Source organism: Nomascus leucogenys, chromosome 13 (genome assembly GCF_006542625.1).
Source record: "Nomascus leucogenys isolate Asia chromosome 13, Asia_NLE_v1, whole genome shotgun sequence".
NCBI lineage: Eukaryota > Metazoa > Chordata > Mammalia > Primates > Hylobatidae > Nomascus > Nomascus leucogenys.
This window is the reverse complement of record NC_044393.1, coordinates 25,816,990-25,832,693: the sequence shown is the minus strand read 5'-3', so window position 1 is coordinate 25,832,693 and position 15,704 is coordinate 25,816,990. Positions and strand designations below refer to the sequence as shown.

Here is a 15,704-nt window from a genome sequence, read left to right as displayed (position 1 = left end):
CTGGATGCTGTTGCTATGGCAACAGCATTTTAAGAGACTTTGGCCCTCTCTGAGGCGACAGGCATGGATGGAGACGGGCTAATCCAACGCCTCATGCATCCTTGGGCCTGTCTGGATGGAAGGCAGGGAGTGGAATGCAAGAATCAAACCTGGCTTTGGGTGGAGGAATCAGGCCCCAGCCCCGGGTGTTCCTCAAATGCACCCCCACTTCGCTGAGTCACACAGGAAGAGCACTTGGCTACAAACGCAGATCCCAGCCACCCGCCAGCCCCAAGAGTCTATTTTAATGTCTTCGGTAGGATTCCCCAGGAAGCCTTTTGACCAGCTCTGCTCATGGCTCTGAGGCAGGCAGGCCCTAGACCACACCTGGGAAAGTCTTCAGTCTTGGAAGATTCCTGAAGCCATTTTAGGTATCAAGTGTGCGACTCTTAGCTGAGACAGCTCCTGAGAAGCCCTAGTTGTCCTCCTGCGCCTGGCCCAGGCCTGCCTCTCTCCCCTTCACAGCCTCATTGCGGGGGACCTGTGCCCCCCAGCCTCTTTCTGGAGCCAGGAAAATTCAGGGCTAGGTGACCAAGAGGCCACTTCAGTAATGCATCCTACTGCAGAGGTAAGGCAAACACTTTCAGCTTAATGACACTCCAGAGAGGCGCTGGCAGGGGCCACTCCTGGCAGTATGAAGGGTGGGGCTTCTGGATGATCCATCTAAGATCCGACAGATAGGCCCCTTCCCACGGTCCCCAACCACCAGGACCCAGCCACCCACAGAACCCCAATGGCACTGGGCCACAGAGGCTGCGCCTAGAGAGGTGGATGTTGGGCAGGGAAGGGGACAGAAGACATTGAGTTCAGGAGGCTTGGTGGGGAGGTAAGAGAGAGGGGGGACCTACCTCTAAGGCGGAGAGGATTTTCTCTGGAGGACAAGGACAAGATTCCACAGGGTTCCTTGAACTTGAGAATGAAGGCCCATGCCTGTTGAAGGGGCCTCGTGAGACAGGGAGCACAGAGGACATGTCCTTCCCTTCTGAGCACAGGAACCAGCCTCTGGCTCCAGGAGGCAATTCTCTTTGCCAAGGCCAATGGAGCTGGCTGTGCGTGCCGTCTACTAGTGCCAACTCCTGAGGGTTGGCAGATAAATGCCCTGGATGCCTCATGCCTCAGGGGGTGTTCGAGGATTCCATGCTGTCTTTCAGAGATCTCCAGCAAGATCCAGCTCCAGTTGCCAACATGGAAATGTGTATGAGGGTGGGGCACAGTGGCTCATACCTATCATCCCAGCACTTTGGGAGGCTGAGTCCAGAGGATCACTTGAGCTTGAGATCAGCCTGCCTGGGCAACATAGCAAGACCCCATGTCTACAAAAAGTAGATAAATAATAAGCTGAGCATGGTGGTGTGTGCCTGTAGTCCCAGCTACTTAGGAGGCTGAGGTGGGAGGACCGGTTGAACCCAGGAATTTGAGGCTATGATTGCGCCACTGCACTCCAGCCTGGACACCAGCATGAGACCGTGTCCCTGGTGGGGGCGGGGATTGGGCGGAAAGGGCAATCCCAGCCCTTTGGCAGGCCAAGGCAAGAGGATCACTTGAGCCCGGGAGTTTGAGACCAGCCTGGGCAATGTAGTGAGGCCTCATCTCTAAAAATAAAATACAATGAATTTTTAAAATTAAAAAAAAGAAAACTTGCTTGACAACATACTCTTTATTCCCTTTGCAGATTCACCTCCTACTCCCCCAGCAGAGGTTCCTGGATCAGCACCAAACGCACTGATCCTTAAATCCTCGTCTCAGGGTCCATTTTCCTAGAATCTAAGACAAGGAACCACTCCCGAATATCCCTGAGGATTCTGTATAAGGGCAACACTGGCCCTTGTGCCCAAGGGGAGAGTTGTGTATGTTCCTGAGCTGCAGGTGGGTGTCTGCCTGCCTGCGAGGGAGATCTCTGGAGGGGTCTGTGCCGACAGGTCTTTCCACAGTGAGAGCCTGGAGGGATGGAGCCAATCACACCCTTTATTGTGCCCTGGTTCTGATGCCCACTCTCACTATTCTGCATGGGTGAGCATCGGGTCTTCCAGGAGTTTTCTGGAGCCAGGGGCAGGTCGACAGTTCTCATCCTGCCAGCAGAGGCAGAATGTAAAACCAGTGCTCCATGGCGATGTCTCACTGGAACTGGCCAGAGCTCCCAGCTACCCCTCCAGCTGGGCCCTGTCCCAGTGCTCCTGGAGGCTGGTGTCACTGAAGGGGGCTCTCAGCTAGAGGGAGGCAAGGGGACTTGTCTGGGGTGAGTCCTCAAGGGATGTCTGCGAGTCTGTCCCCTCTGAGGAGAAGCTGCCCCCAGTGGGGCGAGGGACCTGGCTCCGCCTGGGGGGCTGCTGCCGGAAGAAGGTGGTGGCGAGCAAATGCTCGCGGGCAGGGTCAGGGAGCTTGTGGGAGCCTTTGCCGTCTTCAGCCTCTGCAGCCCGGCCAGCTTCCTGGGGTGGAGAGCCTGCCCGGAAAGTTCTGTTCTGTTCCCCTCTGGGGGGCCCAGGAGGCCAATAGGACTTTGGCAAATGGTCCATGCCCAGTGAGTCTAGTGGAGGCTGGTCCCACCTCCCCTTGGAAGCGACCTCTACACTCAGACTCTGGCCCTTGGCCGCCACCCCTCTTCGTTCTGGGCGCGCAGAGTGAGCAGTGGGAGCCTCGGGGCAAGAGCTGTGTGTCAGCGCCTTCTCCAGGAGCATCCGGATCTCCTCATGCCTGATCCGGGCCTCCTCCCACAGCTCCTGGCCCAGGTCTGCCCGGCTCAGGGAGGCCACCTGCAGCCCCACGGCTGCGAGCTTCTCAGCAGGGAACTCGGAGGCCAGTCGCTGCAGGTAGCGGTGGAGGCGGCGCCGGTCCCCAGGACTGACCCTTGAGGTCTTGTCCAGCCTGAGCTGGGCCATCAGGTCCTGACAGTCCATGTGGAACCAGGTCATCTGGGGGACAAGAAGAGAGGGAGGTGGGGGTTCAGGCTGGAAGTGCGACCGTGGAGGACTGAATTAATAAGTGCCCGAAGCCAGGGCCCCACTCAGCTTGGCCATGATCTTCTCCACTGACCATGATGACCCTGGTTTCCCTCTCTTCCCTGGGTTCACACACCTGCCATCTGGAAATAGCCCCCAAGCACTCTTAGGATCATCACACACCTTTTTTTGTTTTTTTTGTCCAGGCTGGAGTGCAGTGGCGCAATCTCGGCTCACTGCAACCTCTGCTTCCCAGGTTCAAACAATTCTCAGCCTCCTGAGAAGCTGGGGCTTTAGGCGCCTGCTGCCATGCCAAGCTAATTTTTGTATTTTTAGTAGGACGGGGTTTCACCCTGTTGGTCAGGCTGGTCTCAAACTCCTGACCTCAGGTGATCCACCTGCCTTGGCCTCCCAAAGTGCTGGGATTATAGGCGTGACCCACTGCGCCCGGCCCATCAGACACCTTCTAATAGACCTACGGGCCAGCAGGGACCTAGCTCTCTCTGGGGCTCAGTTTCTTCTTCTGTAAAATGGAAGTTGCACTAGATGATCATGAAAAGCCTTTTGGGAGGTGAAATTCCTATCCACGGTTGTATTAACCCCTGCGAGTGCTGTGAGGGAGGAGTCTGGCTAACGTTTATTGAGCACTGACTGTTTGTCAGGTTCTGTGTGTCTCAGGCAGGATCGCACTGAACTGCACCAGCAGCCCATTTCACAGAGAAGAAAACTGAGGCTCAGAGAAGTGAATTCACTTGCCCTAGGTCACACAGCAAGTCAGGGAGGAGCTGGGATTCCACCTCGCATCTGTCCTCCAAGCACCTCCGTGGGCAGAAGGAGAAACGGGCCAGGCAGGGGTGTGCCCCCACCATCACACCTTGAGACTGTCAGCCACACCAGGCCCGCAGGCCCCCTCCCTCCAGCTGAGCCTCTGCCCCATTTTGTGATTCTGTCGGTCCCCGCTTCCCCTACAAAATGTCTGCAGACTGCAAAGAAGCCAACACGTTCCCAGCAGCTCGTGAAAAACATAATCTTTCTCTCCATTAATTTAGAACCCGACAGCGAGCTGTTAGGCTGTAGGGATTGGAGAACCATTTTCTCCGAAGAGACCATCTTTCCACGGATTAAGGGAACTTGTCTTTAGATAAATGGCTTCATATTCGTGCAAGCACACGGAGCTCATGGCCGGGAAAGAGCTCCATAAATCTCCGTTAGTGGCACCATTGTGTTATTATTATTTAGGACCAAAGCCGCTGCACACACGCTCCGCACCAGGGGCTGAGCCTGGTGCTGGGCTGTCCCATCATCTGTCTGTCTGTCCAGGACTTGACCTTCCAGGCTAAGCTGGACAGAGACGGGTAGCACCTCAGAAATCATCTTGCCCAACCCTTTAGTGAACAGATTGAAATTCAGGGCCAGTGAGGAAACAGGGCCAGCCCAGATCCAACAGCGAGAGTTGGACTCAAAGTCAGTGTTGCTACCTCCCCCATATGACTTCTAGGCCTGGCACAGACACCACCTCCACACAGGCCATCCCCAGGCTTCCAGCCTATCCTGACTCCCCGCACAGCCTCCCTGAGCCACTGTGGGCCGAGCCTGTGCCAGGCACTATGGATAGAGCCAGGACCAACTCGAACCCAGTCCTTGCCTCAGGGAGCTCACCTTGCAGGCACCATGCAAGAGACAAGCGAGTGACAAGGACCAGGACAACTTCAGATCAAAGTGAGCACCCAGAAGTGACAAAACAGGGTGACGAGAGAGAAGGGGGTGGGCAGTCAGAAAGGGTGTCTGCAAGGAGGGGATGTGTGAGCTGAGAGGGGAAGAAAGACAAGAAGCCAGCCGGTCGATGGGAAGAGCTTCCCAGGCTGAGGGAACAGCACGTGCAAAGACCTCAGAGCTGGAGCACTGAGGTCCGGGAAGGCCAGTGGGGCTGAAATTGGCTGAAAACAGTGGGCAAGGCAAAGAAGCTACCAGATGTCCTTAACCCTGGAGGCACTACTCCTCCTCTTCCTCCTCCTAATGATAATAATAATATTGATGTTAATAACAATTCTGAATTTGAACAAAGCCCTGTGCCAGGAGTTACTTCCATTGAAATCTGTCACTACCTGCTAAGGCTGGCAGTAGAGTCAGATGGTCTGGGTTTGAATCTCTGCCCACTCGGTTAGCTGTGTGACCCTGGGTGAGTTATCTGACCTCTCTGTTTCCTTAGGTGGAAATGGGCATAATAGTAGTACCTGTCTCATAGGATCGGGGCGACAATAAAATGATATGTGAAATGACTAGAACAGGGCCTGGCTCATCATAAGAACTACATGGCCATTAACTATGGTCTTAGCAAAGAGCTGAGGCCTAGAGCAGTGAAGACTGTGGTTGAGGTCACAGAGCTCACGCAAGGACATGAAGCCCCGGACTCCAAGGCTCGGATTCTGCCTGTATCGTGCTCTTAACTGCACACAGCTGGAACAGGGGGAGCCCTTTGCTGCCACTGCTGACATCTGCCTCCCTTGCTCGCTGTCCCAAGGAGACAGAGAGTGCCCTGTCCTCCCAGGGCCCTAGGTGTGAGTTGACCAGAGTCCCTCCTGCTCCCCTCTGAAGCAGCCTGTGATCGCTGTGGCCTGTGCGCTGGGCTGGCCTGACAGCTGGGAGGCTGGGGTCAGGTCTTTCTCATACTCTGTCCTTGGTGGCAAGTGCAAGGGGCAGCCGAGGGCACTGGGCCTGGGCCAGCCATGGGGGTCCCTGTCCCAGCTGGACCACACTCTCCCACACTGCTCCTTTGTCCCCACAGACCTCAGTTTTCCCATATTTTTTTTTTAAAGAGAGATTTGGCTACATGAATTTAGGACGGGTGGCAGCTCCTAAATCAAATCCTCCTTCACCACTGCCCTCTTTGGGCAGTTTTCTCATCTGTGAAATGAAAACAACATTGGTGCCCTGTCATCAAAGAGGTATGGGTAAGAATGAAGTCAAGTAAGGTGTGTGAAGCGTTCACAGGAGGGTCTGGCATGGTGTACACACTCACAAATGTGCACTACCCTCCCAACAACCCATCATCCTCATCATCGTCAAGCCTGCTTGGTGAAGGGACTCTGTCGTCATTTCTTCTCTCTTTGGGGAAGCATATAAGGCATGTCATGGGGCACCACCATTACAGATCTATGTTCAAATCTCAGCTCTTCCCCTTCCCACTGTTTTTTCCTGTTACAAGACTCGGGGAGTGAATCACGAAGAGCCTCGGACTGTGTCTGGGTTATCCCTGTCCCCGCTGTGCCCCCAGCCAGGGGATGGGGGTGGTGTCTGTGCAAGTGGGCAGGGGGGCTGTGTCTAGGTATCCAGGGGATGGGGGGCTGTCTATGCAGTTGGGCCATGGGGCTGTGTCTAGGTATCCCTGTCCCCACCGTAGCCCCAGCCAGGGAATCAGGGGGTATCTGTGCAGGTGGGCTGCGGGGCTCACCCTCTTGCAGAAGCGGTGCAGGTGGAGCAGCGTCTCGAGGTCCGTGCGTTGCCGCTCGGCTGCCATGTAAAAGTGGGTGAGCTTAGCCTGGAAGGCCCGCTGGGTAGAGGCAAAGGCTGCCAGCTCTGGGAACTCTGCACCTTCTGCCTCCCCAGCCCCTCCAGCTGTAGCTCCCAGCTGAGCAGCCTGCTTGGACAGCTCCAGGCCTTGGCGGTACTGGGCCTGAGAGGGGAGAGGAGGGGGCGCCCACTCAGCTCCCGCCTTGGCTGGGGCCTCCCTCAGAGATCAGCAACCTCCAGCTGCCCTGCTGCCGAGCCAGGAGACTTCCTGAGCTTCAGTTTCCTCATCCGTAGAATGGGGACCCTAATAGCACCCACCTCACAGGGCTTAGCTCCTGGTGAGGGTTGAACAATTAAGAGCAGTTATCATGCTTCCGGAAGTCTCCAGGCCCTCGCCATGGCAGTTCACTTTGCCTAGCCGGGCTCTGCTTAGATGTCTCTTCTGGAAAACTTCTCTGACTCCAAAGGCTCCTGCTCTGAGTCCCCACACTCTCCCTTACCACCATGCACGTTTCCCTGTTTGTCCCCGCCCCCGCCCCCACTCCCCACTGGCCTGGGAATTCCTGAGCGCTGATACGGGGCTGAATCACCCTGTGGTCCAGAGCCTTGTCACATCGCATCACGTTGATGCAGCTTCCCTGCCCCCCAACCCCCGGCTCTGTGAGGCTGAGTTATTAGGTCTAGGGTGAGGCCCTGGAAACTGCATTTTAAGAAACCCTCTGGGGGATTCAGAATATTTTTTGGGCTTGGCCATCTGGTAAGAATCTCTGGGGGAGATAACATCTCAGCTGAACTCTGCAATCCAAGCTGGTTCCCTCACTGTCTCTGGAACTTTTCTTGCTCTTTCCCACCTTCACAGCTTTGCCCTGGCAGTGCCACCCCCTCTAATGCCCTCTCCATCTGCTCCAGTCCTGCTCCTCTGTTGTCTGGAACGCACTGCAGCCTGGAGGAAGAAGTTCTCAAATTCTGCGTGGGCTTTCTCCACTGTCTCCAAACTTCCATCCTTCGGGGTCAGCATTTGCAGGCACCGGCTTCCTTCCTGCTCCATCCAGTTGCTGACCTGGGGCAGGAGAGGCAGATTTGGACATGAGGGGCTGCTAGGAGACCTCCCTTGTCCAGCTCCCCCACTTCCTTGCAGGCTCAGGTCTTCTGTCCTCACTCATTCAGTGGCTAGGCCCGTGACCACTGGCTTGGACTGAAACTCTCCCAATTCTGGGCATGGGAATAAATGAGTTGGGGAGGGGGAGTGCATGGTCATGTTCTTCAAAGCAGGACCCCGGAGGGCATCTGGCCTGGCCAACGCCCTCAGTGCACACTGTTATCTGAATGAAGTCACAGGGTGGTGAACTTCAGGGTACTCTAACCACTCAGAGACGCCAGATCGTAAAAGGGGTGGCCTCAGGGGTGATGAGCTCCCTGTTCTGGTGTGTGTGTGTGTTTGTGAGCACGTGCGCATGCAAACAGTGCTGGAGAAGAAGCTTTAGGCTGCAGAGGAAAGTCCGTGGGCCTGCTGGGAACTCACCATGTGAACATGGTAAGCCACTCCCCCTTTCTGGGCCTCAGTTTACTCAGTAGTAAAATGGGGTAGACATGAAGATTCAATGAGGGATAGAGGGTATATAATGGCTCTCAACCCCCTGAGTGGAAGTTCCTTTCCTATTCTGGGGCATCTTAAAGAGCCTATTCACTCACTTTATCCACACAGATCCAATGTAGCAGGTACTAATATTACCCCCCATTCAACAAATGAAGATTCTGAAGCAATGAAGTGTTAAATATCTTGTCCAGGGCCACACCACGAGTAAGTGCTGGAGCCAGGAATGGACCAGGGCTGTCTGATGCAGGAGCGCGCCGTGCCCCACAGCTCCGGGCAGAAAGGAATGTGTTGGTTCTCGGCACCAGCAGTCAGATGAAGCCACGCCAGGTGCAGGTTCCAGAATCAGACCCCGAGATATGCAACCACAAGCAGGTGACATAATGTCTCCCAGCCTCAGTTTCCTCTTCTGTGCAGTGGGTGAAATCCTAGCACCTTCCCCGTGAGTTTGGGAAGCAATGATGTTCACAATGGCTCTGGCCCAGGGCTTGGCACAGAGTTGGCGCTCGATAAGTGCAGCTCTTGGGGCTATGTTTTTACCCATTGAGCACTTATTGAGCACCATGTCATGTGCCACACCCCAAGGATGCCTGTCTGGCCTTTGAAGGACCGCCAGCCTGGTGTCCTTTCTCCAGAACAAAGCACCTGGCTAGGGCCGGGCCCAGAGTCGGGGCTTTCCTGTGGAATGTGGCCAGGCAGAACTCCCACACCCCAAGCCAGACTCCTCCTTCACCTGGTGAATGGCGGCTTCCAGGCGGCCCAGGCGGACACGGAGCTCCAGCTTCCCCAGGAGGCTGTTGGAGGCAGTGACCAGAACATGAAGCTTCTCGTCCACAAGGCTGTACAGGGCAGTGGCTGCAGCCAGATGGCTCCTGGGAGGTGGGAGGAGGTGAGAAAAGGCCCGTGTTGCCCTCTTCACCCCTCTGTACTTCTGCCCCGCATAGGCCTCTGCCCCTCCATCTCTGTGGCCCCAGCCTGGGTTTCCAGCTAACTTGCTGTGTGACTGTGGGCCGGTCCCTACACCTTTCTGGGCCTCAGCCTTGGTCTTCCATGGAACTGGGAGGACAAGAGAACGCAGTAGGAAGTGAAATGACCCTCCTCCTTCCCTAGAAGGGTATGAAGCTGGCCGGACAGATCTGGGTTCAAAGCCCAGCTCTGCTACCTTCTAGTAGGAGGCTCTGCAAATTTCTCAACCTTTCTATTCTCTGCTTTTTCTTCTGTGAGGTGGAGATAATTACAGAACCCACTTCACAGCATGGTTGTAAGGATTAAATGATCTAATGACCTGGCCCTCAACTCTAGCTATGCATTATAACCTGCCCTGGGAGCTTTAATAAACCTTAGTGCCCTGCCCCACGCCAACAAAGTCAGACTCTGAGTGCAACCAACACACTGATGTTTCCTTTTTTTTTCTATTTTTTTGAGATGGAGTCTCACTCTGTTGCCCAGGCTGGTCGCCCAGGCTAGAGTGCAGTGGCACGATCTCCACTCACTGCAGCCTCTGCCTCCTGGCTTCCAGCAATTCTCCTGCCTCAGCCTCCTGGGTAGCTGGGATTACAGGCATGCGCCACCACACCCGGCTAATTTTTGTATTTTTAGTAGAGACAGGGTTTCACATATTGGCCAGGCTGGTCTTGAACTCCTGACTTCAGGTGATCTGTCTGCCTCACCCTCCAAAAGTGCTGGGATTATAGGCATAAGCCACCATGCCCGGCTGAGACACTGATGCTTTCTAAAGCACCTCAGGCAGTTCCAGGGGCAGCCAGGGCAGAGAACCAGCACTCATGCATGCAAAACACTTAACACAGTGCCCAGCGCACGACGTTTGTCAGGTCCACGCTATTTCTATTGCAATGGTGGGAAGTAGCTGCAACACGCCTGCCGGCCCTGCCTCCATTTCACAGATGGGAAAACTGAGGTCAAGGGAGGGGAACTGACTTGCAATGGCAACCCGAGTTGGAACCCCACCCAGGGCTGTTTCTGCACATAATTTTAAAAAATGCTCAAAGCCACAATACACTAAGGAATAAGTGTGGATGGGATTTCAGGCATGGTGATATTTGCGTGAAGGAAGGAATCTCAAACCCTGCTCTGCCCTCCTTTGCCTTCAGAGGGAAAAATGGAAGAGAGAAGATGGAAGAAAAGCTTTTGACTTCCTGGAGGGCGCCTTGCTCTACCTCGGCCTCCCCGTCTGACTGCAGCTCCCCACGGGTTGCCACCCTTGCAGGGAAGAGGTGTGGGCCCAGGGTGCGTGAATGGGATAGAAAATCTCTGCCTGCCTGGAGAGGGAGCGACAGAGGGACGGCGACAGCCTGGGGCTGCAGGGACGCGCTGCAGAACAAATGGGACCACAGTGCCCCCTGCTGGAGCTGCTGATAGCTGCAGGTCTGCAGGGCCTCGGGTGGACAGGAGGGGCCTGGGCCGGTCGGGCAGGTGAAGGTGGAAGAGGCTGAGAAAGGCAGTGCCAGCCCCCACCAGGCACTGAGGGGCAGGGAGATGACCCCACACCCAGTGCTGCCCGTGCGTCCATCTGTGTGAGACTGCTCTCAAGTCTAGTGCAGCTCTGGGTGGTGTGTTCAAGATTCTGGGGCCAGACTGCCTGGATTCAAGTCCGGGCCCCACCACATCCCAGCTACGTGACCCTGGACTAATCACCTACCCTCTCTGAGCCTCAGGTTCCTCCACTGTAAAATAGGCATAATATTTGTGGCTACCTCGGAGTGAATTAAATGAGTTGGTATTTGTAAAGCCCTGAGAAAAATGCTGGACACATACAAAGCGCTATTTAGGTCTTGGTTCTGTAAACAAAATGTTCTTAAAAGCTCATGCATACCAGCCCTTGACTTTGAATATAAGTAGCTGTGTTCTAAGAGGGCGAAAATATTTGCAATTACTGACCAATTTAATGACTGACTTTTCCCCACCCCCTAAATTTAAGAAAGCTGACACTTTCCAGGAATGTCTATAATTTATTCTGGCGCTGAGACCCCTGAGACACCATGAGGTTCTCACAAGTGTGTTTGAGCAGCCTACCAGGAAAGGCACGGCCAGGTAGGGGTTAAATGCCCAGAAGGCCTGGCTTCAAATCCCTTACCAGCCGCTGTCTAGCTGCTATTTCCCTTCGCTGAGCCTCAGTTACCCACCAGCCAAATGGACAATGTGGACCTTACAGGGTTCTTGCCAGAAATAAATGAGGCAGGCTCTTGCAGGGGCTCAGCCTGGTGTGTGGGTCAAAGTGCTTTGTCCAAAAGGGTGACCAGAAATGGGTAGGCGACATCCTCCGATGCCCATCCCAGGCTCAAGATGGCTGGGGCTGAAGGAGGGGAAGCAGAGAAGGGGTGAGGAAATTGCCAGGGTTCAGGATGGGATTCTGTGACCAGGCCTCAGCCTGGGATACAGGACCTGCAACTACTGCAAAGCTGGGCACCCTCAGGGCTTGGCTATGTGTCCCCTAGGTGGTGTGGTCCCAGTTCCAAGCTCCTGGGCCGGAAACAGGATGGGGTGGAAGAGGAAAGGCCTGGACGTCTGTACCTGACATCAGGGCTGAAGTCCAGCTTGCTGGCATCACGCTGCAGCCTGGCCAGGGTGGCTCCACCTTCCCGCTGGAGGCCCAGTAGGCCTGGGTCCCTCAGCACAGCCTCCATCAGCTCCTTGGACTTGCTCAGGCACCTGGTGGCCTCCTGCCAGCATAGGGAGGTGCCCTGAGGCCCCGTCCCCACTCTCCCTCTGCAACCTTCCAAGGCTCCCCACACCCAGATCAAGTCCAACTTCCAGTTTGACATTCAAGGTCCTCCAGAAAGTCTGTCGTTTCTGTCTCTAAAACATTCCCTCTAGCCATGCCCCCTCTCATCACCACAGCAACCTCATTGGTCCACCCTCCAGCACCTCTTGCTGGGACACCCATTCCAGCCTCTTCGCTGATCTCCCTGCTGCCCTCTGGCTCCCCCTACAGTCTGTTCTCCACATGGCAGTTGAACGGATCTCAAAGTGCAAATCTGATAACCTCTGGTTTAAAAGTGGCTTCCCTGCAGGCTTCGAATTGAATCCCAGCCCAATTCTTCCTTAGTCCAGCTCCTGCTGCATCTAGAAGCTCCACTCGTGCTTCTCTCCCACTCGTTCTGCTCCACATTGGCCTCCTTGCTACTCCTGAACACCCCAGGTATAATCCCATCTCAGGGCCTTTGCATGTGTTTGTCCCCGGCCTGGAGCCCAGCCCCCCACAAAGGCAGGCTACTTCTCAAACTGCAAGCCTCAACTTAAACTTGGCTCTTCACAGAGTCCCTTCTCCCTCCCTCATTATTCCCAATCTTACTTCCACAGGACTTGACACAATTTGGAATGACATACCCATTTCTTTGTTTGCTTTTTAAACTACCACCTCTGCCATAGCACCACGAGCCCCGAGAGGGCAGGGATAAGTCAGTTTGCCCCAGGCTGGTCTCCAGTGCAGGGTACAAAATGGGTGCCCCTCAAATATGTCAAGTGAATGATGAAAAACAGGGATAATGTCCTACCCCTTTTTCCCCAGGCTGTCCCCTTCTCGAAGCCCTTGGTCCATGGAGTCGGGTGTGGTGTGGCTTCCCCCTCATTCACTATGCTCCAGGCTCACCTGCATCCCCCCAGGGGGGTCGGCCTTCTTGAATTCCTCGATGGAAGCTTGTAGCAGGGAAGAGGCCTGGTGGAGGTCAGCAAGGAAAGGGTCCAGCTTCTGCAGGACAGAGGACCAGAGGGCGGGTGTCAGCCCAGGCCAGCCAGGAGGATGCCTCTTCCATCCCAGGAGTACACAGGGGAGGTGGCAGGCAGCAGCTCTCCAACTCCAGGTGCATCAGAAGCATCTGGAGAGCTGGTTAAAACACAGGCTCTGGGCTCTGCTCCTGAGGTTCTGCTTCAGTTCCTCTGGGGCGAGGCATGGTAGAAAGTGCATTTCTAGCAAGTTCCCAGGAGTTGCTGATGCTGCTGGCCTGGGAAACCACACTTTGAGAACCACTGGTGTTGAGTATGAGTGAGGGAGAAGAAAATAGACAGGCCTGAGCGACTCCCAGGCCGGTGGGGATATCATGGTTGGTAAGGGAAGGAAGAGGGCAGAGTTAGGGGAACATTTTCAGCTGAGTCCCACTTCAGCCCAGCTCCATCACTTACAAGCTGTGAGACCTTGGGCAAGTTACTTAACCTCTCTGTGTCTCTGCTTCCTCCTCTTTAAAATGGAGATCATAGTAGTTCCTGCCTTATAGGGCTGTGTGAGGATTAAACCCATTCATATATGCAAGGCACTTAGAACAGAGCCCAGTCCGTACTGTGTTTACCATCATTCTCACTTCCATGTAGTGGGTCTATAGGTAAGATTTCATGTAAAGGAAAGGGTTTAAAGCTAAAATACAGTTCAAAAACCAGTGGATTCATTGGAGGCCTCTGGAAAGGGAAGCTAGGACCCTGGGAGACAAGCAGAAAAGCAGATTGTTCAGTAGGTATCTTTTCGTACCATTTGAAATGTGAATATACTTACTGCCTATTCAAAAACACACAATTTTAAAAAGATCACCTGGGCAAAAAGTAAATAAGCCACCATGTTAGACTGTTAGTATAGACCGGTGGTTCTCAAGGAGGGGTGACTTTGCCCGCTGGGGACATTCGGCAACATCAGGAGACATTTTTTAATTGTCATAATTTGTGGGGTGCAAACAGTGTGTAGAGCCAGGGCTGGTACCAAGCATGCCGCAGTACACAAGACAGCTCCCAACAAAACAGAATTGCTCAACCCCAAATGTGAATAGGTTAAGGTTGAGCAACTCTGGTCTAGAGAGAACCTGGGGCGGGCATTGATGGGCATGGGTTTCTGTGTGGTTTAAGCCCACTGAAAGGCACTCTCCCCCTGTGTGTCCTCATGTACTAAATTGGGTATGAAATGCCCCCTCTTGGGGTTGTGGGGAGGAGGGACTGCGATTACACAGGGAAGGAGCCCAGCACTGGTGGCTGCCTTATTTCCTCCCTCTTATAGGAGGGAACTAGACCCTGAGCTTCCTGAGTTGTGTGGGTCCATAGAGCAAGTGCCTGTAAATTTATTTTATTTTATTTTATGATTCTTTTTGAGACAGAGTCACACTCTGCCACCTAGGCTGGAGTGCAGTGGTGTGATCTTGGCTCGCTGCAATCTCCGCCTCCTGGGTTCAAGCGATTCTCATGCCCCAGCCTCCCAAGTAGCTGGGACTACAGGTGCATACCACTACTCCTGGCTAACTTTTTCTTTCTTGTATTTTTAGTAGATAGGAGGTTTTACCATGTTGGCCAGGCTGGTCTCAAACTCCCGACCTCATGTGATCCACCCACCTCGGCCTCCCAAAGTGCTGGGATTACAGGTGTGAACCACAGTGCCCGGCCCTGTAAATTTATTTTCAGTTAACATAGACATAACTCTTATGTGCCAGACACTCTTCTAAGCTCTTTGCCCACATTAACTAAATTAATCCTCACAAAAACCCCATGAGGAGGTACTATTATTATCCCCTATTTAGCTGATGTGGAAACCAAGGCTCAGAGAAGGTAAGTAGCTTATCCAAAATCACACAGCAGAGCTGGGATTGCAGCGCAGGCAGCCTGACCCCAGAGCCAGAGCTCTTAATCATTCTACTCTGTACCTTCATTGTAAACATTTGTTGAGTGACTGTTTATTTTTTTAGCATAGCAGGGTTGATGGATCCATGGGGCAGAAGAGCGAAGAGAGGAAGAGAAGGAGTGGGGGTTAGGGGCTAAAGGCTGTGATGGTAAACACCTGGAAGAATTGCACCCACTCGGTGTGGCAGTAGGGGAAGGGGCCTTCCAGGTCTGCGGGCAGCTGGCTGGGGTCCACATGATGGCTAAGGGCCTTCAATGAGGTCAGCACCTCCACCTGCAGACCAAAGAATCAGGAGAACCAGGGACTCAATGTGAAGACAGTCATTTTAGAAGGTCCTGCCCAGATCCCTGCCCCAGCACCAGTTCATTTCCCACAAGTAAGGTTGACTCCAGCTTTAAAAGTTGCTTTGTGGGCAATCAATCTTTTCTGGAAACTCTGACAAATCAAAATTCAGAACCAGACCCTGGTTAAGGAATGGCAAATAAACAGCACTCATACTACCATTCTCCTAGCCTGTGCCCAAGGCAGACATCATTAATCAATCATAGCACTCGTTCCCTCTGAGCTTGGCTCTTTCCCAGTACAGCTCTCTGGGCAATCACACAAAATGATTGAAGCTGGCCCTTGTAATGAAACTTCTTTGTAATCCTTGCACATTTCCCTGAGGAGCCACCAAGAGCTGTTTCCTTCTTGGGGCTGGTGAGAAAAGTCACTAAATTCCAACAGTGTCCTCTAAGACATAGAAGAACTAGGTGACTGCTTCTCCCAGGCAGAGAAATTTGAGGTTTATGTTGGAAATAGCTCCAGATACCTAGGCTTGGGATTTGGTGGATTCTTTGTTTTTTTTGGACCCACCTGATATTCCTGCTACTCAAAGTGTGGTCCATGGGCCAGCAGCACCGGCATCACCTAGGACATGTTGGAAATTCAGAGTCCCAGGACCCACCCAGAACTACTCAATCAGAACCTGCACATTAAATGTATTTCCCCAAGAGATCAGTAAGCACACTAAAGT

At 53.8% G+C, this 15,704-nt stretch overlaps 1 protein-coding gene across 2 annotated transcripts in view; it reads right to left on the bottom strand.

Annotated features, from left to right (window-relative positions):
- Positions 1-1,677: 1,677 nt before the first annotated feature.
- KIAA1755 (KIAA1755 ortholog) overlaps positions 1,678-15,704 on the bottom strand; it is a 47,775-nt gene continuing 33,748 nt past the window's right edge. The window contains exons 8-14 of one of the 2 annotated variants that reach the window (XM_030825799.1): positions 14,846-14,962; positions 12,689-12,787; positions 11,611-11,759; positions 8,813-8,951; positions 7,423-7,545; positions 6,427-6,648; positions 1,678-2,948 (exon numbers count right to left, since the gene is read on the bottom strand). In XM_030825799.1, the coding sequence (XP_030681659.1) occupies positions 2,247-2,948; positions 6,427-6,648; positions 7,423-7,545; positions 8,813-8,951; positions 11,611-11,759; positions 12,689-12,787; positions 14,846-14,962 (1,551 nt within the window). In that variant the 3' untranslated portion in view covers positions 1,678-2,246. The remainder of the gene's footprint in view (positions 2,949-6,426; positions 6,649-7,422; positions 7,546-8,812; positions 8,952-11,610; positions 11,760-12,688; positions 12,788-14,845; positions 14,963-15,704) is intronic. The other variant, XM_030825800.1, reaches the window with a different exon arrangement.